The 10,419-nt window shown below is 43.2% G+C and overlaps 1 protein-coding gene across 4 annotated transcripts in view; it reads right to left on the bottom strand.

The window, feature by feature from the left end:
• Positions 1–516: 516 nt before the first annotated feature.
• Positions 517–10,419, bottom strand: part of NR2F1 (nuclear receptor subfamily 2 group F member 1) — a 20,915-nt gene continuing 11,012 nt past the window's right edge. Inside the window, exons 1-3 of one of the 4 annotated variants that reach the window (XM_069085092.1) lie at positions 9,877–10,391; positions 6,821–7,348; positions 517–1,579 (exon numbers count right to left, since the gene is read on the bottom strand). In XM_069085092.1, the coding sequence (XP_068941193.1) occupies positions 1,299–1,579; positions 6,821–7,348; positions 9,877–10,318 (1,251 nt within the window). In that variant the 5' untranslated portion in view covers positions 10,319–10,391 and the 3' untranslated portion in view covers positions 517–1,298. Of the gene's footprint in view, positions 1,580–6,820; positions 7,349–7,554; positions 8,074–8,117; positions 8,272–9,876; positions 10,392–10,419 lie in introns of those variants that run through there. The other 3 variants (XM_069085093.1, XM_069085094.1, XM_069085095.1) reach the window with 3 other exon arrangements.

Raw genomic sequence — 10,419 nt, 5'->3', positions numbered from 1 at the left:
CTGTCTTCCTGAGAAACCATCCTTCCCAGAAAGCAATAGACAACCTCTCTCGACCCCCCGGAACAACCACGAATTCCACCACCAGTAGTAGTAGAACTACCAATAGTTTGCCGCCAAGCCAAAGGACAATGAACGAAGATCTATTCCAAGGCACCCTGCATGGAAATGTGCTACGAACAGGGCATTCTCTGCTTCTCTAAGCCTACAAACCTCCAGGCACCAACATAAGCTAATCATGAAGAGAATAAATCCATCTCACTACAGTGAAAACGCTTACACCGGCCTTGAAGTCACTTATCGGACCTGGGTGCTTAGTTCCCAGAATCTACACAACGGAGTGAATTTTATTTCAGTTGGATAGTCTCCATTTAACTTTGCTGGGATCTTTAATAAAGTCCACCCCCTCCAATATCCCCCCCCCCATCTTTGCTTTTTCTATTCTAATGACAATTAGATTCGAAAGTAATTTTGAGTTTGTCTCTATCTTTTGAAATGTGTCAAGCAACAAGACACGTGTTTTTGCTAAATCTTTTATTTTTGTTTAAATTCTCACTTCAATTTTAATTCTTGAAGAACAGCTTCGACAACATATATCGCACTCATTATAAGAAGCAAAGGGTTATATCAAAAATTATTAGTATAGAATCACAGGAAACCTGGTTTGGAACCAGAAAAAAATACAAAACAGATATAGATACATAGACACAGGACAATTTTTTATAATTATTTGGAAAATGTTACTTTCCCCCTAATTCTTGTTTGTTTTTCTTTATGCGCATACGATGTTTTAAATTTTTACAAAAAATGAAAATAAAGACTAATATTTTACAAAATGAATAACAATGTTCGTGGTAAGTGTTTTTGTGTGTTTCTACATAGGCTTCAGTTCGCTTCGATGGTTTTTTTTTTTTCTGTACAGAATATATCCACACATCAGTCCACAATAAATCCTGGAAGGTCCATTATTCTCCTTCTGTTTTATTAAAATCCCCATGGTCCTTTCTTCATTTTTTCCCCCATAGACACAAGGTCCTTTTCATTTCCTTTTCAACGTGTTCACAGATCTGATCCTAAATGAGTCTTTTTCCTTTTTTTTTTTTTTAATATATATTTCTGCTGGGTTGGTTCTGCTCGGATCCCTCACCTCTCTCCCCTCCCTCGCTCCCCACCTTTCACCATTTGCACCCCGGCGTTAACAAGTTCGACCGTTTCTGTCTGTGTTTGGTGTCCTTGGCCAAAGCCTCGTCCTCTGTGTCTCTACTGGGGGCTCAGGGACCAGGGGCGGTGTTGTCTCAGGTCTAGGAACACTGGATGGACATGTAAGGCCAGTTGAAGCTGCTCCCAGACAGTAACATATCTCTGATGAGAGTTTCAATGGGGGTTTTACCTACCAAGCGAACGAAGAAGAGCTGTTCAATGACTGAGGATGAGACAGTGCGCAGGGAAGGCAGCCGCAGCAGCAGTTTGCCGAAGCGGCTCGGTTGGTTGGGGTATTGGCTTCTCACGTACTCCTCCAGGGCGCATTGAGACTTCTCCTGCAGGCTCTCGATATGGGCGGCATCTGACAGGCCACAGGCGTCTGCCGGAGCAGCCACACACGGGGAGGAGACATGTGGGGGGAGGGGGTGCAAACAGTTAGGACAGTGAGCAGCAGAGTCACAAACAGAAGCAAAAAAAAAAAAAAAATCCTTTCCCCTTATGCCTCCCCCAACTCCCTTCTTCCTTTTTTCCACCACCAACAAAATGAAAATAAATCAAACCTCCACCAAGCCTAAATAATCTAGATACACACACACACACACACACACACACACACACACACACACACAAGACATGAACCTCTCCCTCTCTTTGTTTTTCCTCCTTCACCTTTGGATTAAATAATGTAAGACTCTGAAGCCATGTTTTCTACACACAGCAACCTGTCCTCAGCCTGAAGGGCAGGATCTTTCAGGGTATTCGTTTCATTAAAACGATTGCTTTAGCCGATGATTTCGGTGGGGGTGGGGTGGGGTTAAAGAACCTCAGCGAAATATTCAGTAAGAAAAAGAACTAAATAGATCTTGGAGCCAATAGAAGCCAAAACAGCAGTAGCCAAAATCCTAGACCCAAACCTAGACTGAGTAGCAAATAAACACGTAGAGGACTGGAGGTTGGGGCTGGGGGGAGGAGGGGGGAGGGGGGGTGGGGAGAGAAGGCAGTCGTTTGTTGATATGCTGGGAATTAGATCAAGTCCAATGCTTTAGCAATATAGGGTTTAAGGTGCCTAGTAAGGAATTCTCAGTGCAATTCCTAGGCGAAAGCTCACACTTCTATCTGTATCGTAGATCAAGTAATTGAAAATTGGTCACATCTTTGTAAGCTGTATAATAATCTAGAGGAATATGGCTCAGTTACTCCAGGCTGTGTGCTAAGGAGACATCTGCAGCTATCAGACACAAAGCTAAGAACGGCTGCGGTGCCTAAACACCAGCTAAAATGTAGCCAGACATAGAGAAGCTTCTTTCTGAAGAAGAGAAGGGAGAAAAACACTCCGCAGAAGGATATGATCTCAAGCCCTATCTGTTTATCTGACAACAACTGGAGTCCTTATTTTCATAATAATATTGCACAACAGCAGGTTACTCTGTGTTGACTGGTTAGTAGAGAAAAGTGGGTTAAAGGGAAACCACAATCACTCCTTCTATAGTTCAAATATTCACATTGTTTCTTATTGCAATAATAAATATTTAAAAAAAACATAAAGATCATAGAGGAACCATTACTGAGTGGGATGGTTTAATAGAGATCAAAGCCAGACTTTGCTAATACTCTATCTATATAGATCTATGTATGTCTTAATGCACGATAATGGCCCCAAAAGGACATTGGGAAATTGTGTCTGTAGAAGAACGACCCTGAAAAGGCACAACAAATGATTCAAATCAAAACCCGGGTGTGGCTGTATTTTTGAAGTTTATGTCTTTATATTTCAAGGACTGGATACAAAGATTTCGGATCTCCTTCATCTACAAGACTATGGCCTCGAGCAAAAAATACAAATAAAACAAGCTATAATTCAAGAACTTCTGAGAAAAGAATCCTTTGACCTCAGATCCAAGCTAGGTTGCTCTCAGATATATAATTACCCAAGCCAGATTGCTTTGCTAATTCATACTATATTGTTAATACAGTGATATTCTTTAACACTAAAAGCCACAGTAGAGTTGATTTACTGCAAAAAAAAAAAAACCAAAACAAATAAACCCCCCAAAACCCCTAAACAAAAAACCCACATGCACCCTGTTTAGCTAAAGAATGCATAGGTCTGTTCTTGGCCTTGAATCTAAACAGACTACAGTGATTGCCACCAAGCAGGCTCATATTTACATATATCTTGCTATACATGTATTATCTCCCTATTATGCCCCAGGACCCTATTCAAGTCCAGACAATACGATATGAAAAGGTTCCCCCTAACACCCTAGCAGATTTTTATAAGGCCCATATGTCATCCCCTTAAGGCCTGTAAAATATTTATCAGATATTGACGATAAGAGCCCGCTAAAGTGCAGGGTCACCGGACGCTAAGCTACATCTATTACCCTTGACTGAAGGAAGTGGAAAGGCTGGGCACTGAACCCTGCAGCCTTCCCTCAGCCACGTTTCAAGTTTGCTTTCTGTTTTTGAAGGCTGGGGTTGCCATTTAGATATCCACTCCTATTCCTCCTGAAGAAAGAAGGATTTGGCTTGATCAGAACTTGGGTTAGGACTTTGGAAGTTAATTTTCCTTTTCTCACTGGAAAGAGGGTTTCACCAATGGTGAACAGACGGGAATGGGCTTTGAGATCGATTAGGTTATTGCATTCAGAGCTCTTGGATAGCTGGGGCAAGTGTAATGCAATACATATTTACACTACATGAATTATATCTCAGATAAGAAAAGGAGGCATAATGTGCAAAATCCGTGTCTCTCTTTTTATATGGCAGTGTCAATATGGGGACGCTCAATATTTCTTCTCCACTGTATGGAAAAGAAATTATGTAAATAAATAACCATTACTGTTCAGGGCTCTACAGCCTTAGCCTTTGTCGTGTAGAGAATGTATTTCATGTGGTGCATTCAGGAGAGTTTAGTGTTTAGAAAATATAGATGTAATCAGCTGCCATAACTAGAAATCAAAGTTATTATTGTGCTGAAAATGGATTTATTGTATTTATGTTAACTAGACGACGGCTTTCAGAGAAGCTCTCATTTATCTGAAGAAATATTTAGTTGTGTGAATTAACAGAGTTTTTTTTTTTTTAAGTAAGTTCAGGTCATGACCCAGTCCTTGGATGATGTCCAGAATATTAAGGATTAAACAAACCATCCAGGGCCCAAATGTAAAAACCACAACAGGGGACCCCCCTGCCAGCGTTAAATACTTAGCCTTAGCAAACTTCTTTGGACAATGTCTAAAAATGTTTTTTTCCATCACTCAAAGTTTGCTTAAAAGTTGGATGACTTTGAGAAAGGCTTCCCATGAATTCCCTTCTGGCTAGCAATCAAAACAAGTTTAGTCAAAAGTGGAAATGTGTGTGTGTGGGGGGGAGGGGATAAATTGCTCCTGGCAGCTGTATTTCCATTTTCAGATATTCTGCTTTCATTTTCTCAATAAAATAATATTATTATTAACTTACTAGACACTCTTTGTGCCTTTAAGTTGTCATCCAAGGAAGTTTTGGGGAAATTTTGTTTTGTTTTACAAAGAAGGATTTAGCACTGCTGTTTAGGAATATAAAGTTGAAATAAAAGAGTTAATAATTACAGGGACTTCACTGTACACTCTGTAGCTCTCTAGGCTACATGGAGAAGGGGCATGTGAACATAAAATTCTAGGGAGTTGGAAAGTGGGTAGAACCAATTCCTTTGGGGTAGAAGGGAGGGGATATCTCTCCTGAGTAGGCCATTCTACACTACAGTGTCACATTTCTATTTCCTAGGACCTCACTAGATAGGGTTAAAAAAATCAACTTCACTGTGATTGGCCTATTTATTGATGGAACCTCCACAGTGAATGAGTGTAAAAAGTAGGTAAGTCTACAGGCATGCTCCAGAGTTAAATCAGCCTGATCTATGCTTTCAAGTCTCTTTGTCACTTTTGAAAAACATGTTTCCATCAAGAAGACTTATTAAGATAAAATGCATTCAAAGCATTGAGGTGGCTATTCAATAAATCTTCCATTTGTTTTAAGGTCCACACTTTTTCCTCTTGCAGAGAATAACTCCTCTCCCACTAGCAGACCTGCATTTGCACTGAAAGTAAAAGGGGGCAGTCAAAGTACATGGCTCTGGCCACCCTGCATACAAATTAGGTGCTCCTGTCTAAATAAATTATCTGTTGTTCAAATCGATATTAATACTACATTTGCTACATTACAATATTGTGCAAATTTAAGAGTCATTTTAATACAATGTAAATACTATTTTTCACGCATGAAAGGCAACAAATATTGATAGATTATAAATTGCTTACTGTTCAACAAGGCCTTGGGAGGGTTTTGCCATCTTTGCTAGAGAATGATTTTCATTTGGCTCCTTCTGACTCTAGGATAGATTTATTAGGAATCTATTTTTCTCTATATGGAAGAATTTAAAAATAACACGCATAGTAGTAATGCTACCGCTACTAAATATATAAGTAGAAAAGGACCACATCAGCTCTATACAGCTCTGCATGCACAAATGTGACTTTTTTCTGGCTTTGTTTACATTTCCTCCTATTATCTGCTGTCTTTGGTGTTTAAATGTTTGCTGCTTACAGTGTACGATAGTAAGAGATGTATAGAATTCACGTAGGCCAAAATGAGAACACTTCAAAGCCATGTTAATGCGCTTTCTTACAAGATAATTTGAACCATCTATCATAAGAGGAATTGTTAACATTCAAGTTACCACCGCCTACACTTAATTTGATATTTTCCCCCAGCAATCTGTAAAATTTCTAATATTGGTGGGGTTTGCATAGTAAAAAAGATTTATCTTTAGGCCGACGCAATCTTACTTTCCTTGTGAGTTCTACAGTATTGCGTTGTTTTTTTTTTTTAAATCTTTCTTGTTTATATAGAATCTTTTTTTAAATGATCCCAATAAACATCTGCAACTGCAAACATCGGAATGATTTCCGATAAGGGGAAATTTGGCAGCAACAAAGCGATATTGTTTATGATTTATTTGGATTTATTTCCCACTTTCTCTCCATCCCCTTAATTTTTTTTAATATGTGTGTGTTTGTGTGAACAATCTCAGTCAAGAAATTAGTCCAGTGAAAGTACCATACAAGAGAAACCAACATTCTCAAGTCCTCCTCTTTTCTTCTCCTCCCTCAGATCCCTGAGCTCAATCAGACGCCGACAGAGCAGAGGTAGGGATAGTCAGTCTGGTTTGCTTCACCCCCTTAACCAGGCCACCACATCCTCTGTTCCAGCCCAGATCCGGCTGGTGAGACTAAGCTGCGGCAGTAAGTGAGAAAGCAGCAGCGGCAGCAGCAGCAGCAGCAGCAGCAGCAGTAGCAGCAGAGGCCCACCCACCTCTAGATCCACTCCAAACCTGGCAGCAGCGACCCCCTCCCCAACCCCCACCCAAGCAATCTAGTTGTCGGACTGGAGGCGAGGGTGATGAGGTTGGGGAGGAAGAGGAGGTGACGGGGGAGGGGGGCATCAAGCTGGCTCTAGCTCTTACCAAGCATTTGTGCTCCCTCTTCCCACCGCAGCTACCCCGCCTCTCCAACCCTCACTCTGTGCATCTCCCTCCACCCCTTCCTCCTCTCCCTCCTCCCCTCTCTCCTCCACCCCTCACCTGATGTGAAGAGGACGATGGCTTTGAGGCAGCTGTACTCCGCCGAGTCGACGTGCAGGGCCTTGAGCTTCTCCACCTGCTCCTGGAAGATACGGATGTGATCCATGAAGGCCACGACCCGGTCGGCGGACATGGGCGAGGCGTGCAGGCCCGCTGCGGCCAGCAGCGGGGCCACGTGGAGGGGCATGGAGCACTGCGCCGCGTTGAGGACAAACAGCTCGCTCCACGTGAGCCGCAGCAGGGCCACCTGGTCTGTGATCTGCAGGTCCGGGAAGAAGGGAATGTTGCGGGCCCACTCGACGGCGCTGAAGAGTAGGCGGGCGGCCAGCTCGCAGATGTTCTCTATGCCCATGATGTTGTTGGGCTGCATACACTGGCTGCCGTAGCGGGAGGTAGGGTAGGGCTCGGCCCGCAGCAGCAGTGAGATGTATCCAGACAGATAGCAGTGACCGTTCAGGGGATCCCCATTGGTGAGGGCATATTGGCCTGGGTTGGGTTGGGTTGGAGGCATTCTTCCTCGCTGAACCGCTGACAAAAAGAAAGAGAAAAGAAGAGGAAATGTGCATCCAAGGGGCTTGCAAACATCTCCTCAACGCGGTGCTGCGGGTCCCGAGACAATGCAAGTGCCTCTCCCCGAAGACACACACACGCCCAGGCGCGCACACACACACACACACACACACACACACACACACACACACACACCCCACATTCACACATACTCTCAGACTCACACATAAACATGCAGTCCCACACAAGGGTCTATAGATCCAGACAGGTATCAATCCATCCAACTGCAGGATCTTGGTAAGTGCGGCAACCGTTCTGCTCTCTTCTCTTTGCAGACTCAGTACAGACTCATCCCGAAGAAGACCTCATAGGAAGAGCCCTCGTCCTGCCCCCACACCTCAACCACCACTTGTCCAAACCCCAGAGAAGATAATCAAGAAAGTATGCATAGAAAACAAAACCCCACTCACCCCTCCAGACTTCAACAAACCAGGGTTAAAAAGAGGCGAAATGGTTGTGGTCTGAAACAAATGCCCTAAGTACACCGACTTGCCAACTATCAGTGTTCTGCTCATAAAGTGTTTCCACATCACCCTCAATGCTACAAAATTGTCTTTAAAATAGATACATGTTACATACCCTTGCTAACCACTTTCAACTTTTAAGCAGAGTAAATCTCTAGTACCACTCCGTCTCCCTCTCCCCACCACATCACACAAAGTTCTTATTGTTAAAAACAACAAAAAGACTAAATGTTTTCAATGAAAATAAAAATATTCGAACTTACAGTAGCCAAACATTATTGAAAAAAGTAGAAATATAATTAATGTCTGTCCTGTGCGGTCCCACTGCAAAACCCTGCAGACAGCTTTTGCCCAGTGAATGCACTAGCTTGCAACTGCAAAAACCCTGGATTCATTAACCATCTGAATGCAAAACGTAAGCATGCTTTGAGTTCCTAAAGCTGAACAAAGTTTTTTTTTTTTTTAAAGTATGTGTATGTTTGACTTCGACAGTCTCAGCGTCTGAAATTGTCAAGTAAACAAAGGTAACTTTAGTGAAGTTGAGGCTATATTGCTCCCCCTCCCCACATGCATTTTGATATGCTTGCGTATATTTATATATACATATAGTTATAATTTTACTTTCCCATTCAACAATTCATAGTTTCTTTAACTTTGACTTTTATTCCAATTTTAGTGCAAGTAATAAATGCAATTTGAGCCCTTAAAATCTAATGAGGCTAGAATAGTTTTCCCACTTCAGTATAGTTTTGAACTTGGCAGTTATTTTTCAATTAAATGAGAGCACAATTCAAAGTTTCTCCCCCCCCCCTTCTTCAAATGCCTACAAAAAGCTCCCTGGAGCTACGAAATGAAGTCGTCATATTTGCCAGCTCTTCCAGATCTGAGGGAATTAAATTTCTTTTCTTGTGGCATATAAAATATAATTTTAAAACCAATTAAAAGAGTAATTTTCACTCTGCAAAATTGACTGGTTATATTATTTGACTATAAGACATCTTTAACCTAAGTAAAAAGATAAACTTTAACTGTAAACTGCTAAATCTCTTTATAAAAGAGTGCAGCATATCTTTCCATATGAAATTGAGGCATATCCAACATCCAAACTTGTGCTGACAAAACCAGGCTTTAAATGGTGTGGAAGCTCATGCCAGCTGCAGACTAGGCATTATGGTGAAATAAGAAGGAACGGTAAATACGCTGTAAATTGTCATTTGTATGGAGTATTTAAGCAGAGGGTGGAGTTTGGTGGAGAAATAAAATAAGTAACATGCTTTTTAAAAAATGACAACTATAAAAGCAGGGATCAGTCACAAACTTTCCTTTCAAAGTAGAAGGAGTGAAAACAAGGCCACAGATCTGGAGAGAAGCACACTGCAGCACACTGGATAGGAGAGGGAACCATTAAATGAGAGCAGATTTCCTTCCCCCTTTCTCCTCCCCCCCCCCCATTAGACCTACAAGTGCAATAAATCTCGATCCTCTTTTTCCAAGCCAGGCTTCAGAAAAGATGATGACAGCAATGAATCTATTGTAAAGTGTCCCCCTTCCCACCTTCCTACTCTCCCCTATTTAATAAAGGTTTTAAAGGGAGAATGGAAAAAATGTAGCTTTGCAAAAAAAAAAATCACCCCCCCCAAACATCATGCCAACAGATACTAAAGCAGCCACACACACACGCGTGGGGGAAGAGACACAGCAGAACTAAGAAAGACTGAGGGTTTTTTTTTTCTTCCAATCCTGATCATAAAAAAAAAAAAATCCTCATCAGGATAAGTAGGAAGGAGGGGTGTACAGGAAGGGGATTTCGCGGCAAGGGGTGGGTGGAGAACGGGGGTCGTTAGAGAGAGGGGGTGTCAGCAGAAGCGAAGCCTGGGTTGCAAAGCTGGGGGAGATGGCTAGGAGAAAGGGGAGGGTTAGAGTGAGGGATAAGCTGGTATTTTCAAATGAAGGGAGGCAAAAACAAGAGAAAGCAAAAGAAAAACACAGCAAAGCCAGAAGTAAAAGAGAAGAAATATTCACCTTCCCGCCTCATGCCCACTTTGAGACACTTCTTGAGGCGGCAATATTGGCACTGATTGCGGTGATGCTGGTCTATGGGACAGTTCCTGTTGGCACGGCATGTGTAAGTTAAGTTCCTGCGGACGCTTCTCTTGAAGAAACTTTTGCAGCCTTCGCAGGTGAATTGGCCGTAGTGTTTCCCGCTCGATTTGTCCCCGCACACCACACACTCAATGTGTTGCTGGCTTTGGCCCGAGCCGGGCTGGCCTTGCCCCTTGTCCCCCGCCGTGCCTGGGGTGGACGGAGGTCCCGGCTGGCTCGGGGTCTGGGGGGTGTGCGGGGCCGCCGAACCCGCCTGCTGCTGCTGTTCCCGGGCGGGCTGGGCTGCGGGGTTGGGGCCGCCTGGGTTCCCCCCGGCCACGTCTTCCTGCGGATCTCGCCAGCTGCTAACTACCATTGCCATATCTCAGGGCCCAGAAAGTGCTGGGGGAGCGGAGCTTCTCGCAGAGGGCTGCCGGGGAGAGAGAGGAGGGAGGGGAAGGGGAGGGGGAGGGGGAAGGGGGA

The sequence above is a fragment of the Petaurus breviceps genome, unplaced genomic scaffold (genome assembly GCF_028583685.1).
Source record: "Petaurus breviceps papuanus isolate PSGF00001 unplaced genomic scaffold, PetGlider_PUasm1.0 175, whole genome shotgun sequence".
In the NCBI taxonomy this organism is placed as follows: Eukaryota; Metazoa; Chordata; class Mammalia; order Diprotodontia; family Petauridae; genus Petaurus; species Petaurus breviceps.
This window is presented reverse-complemented; position numbering and strand designations above follow the sequence as displayed.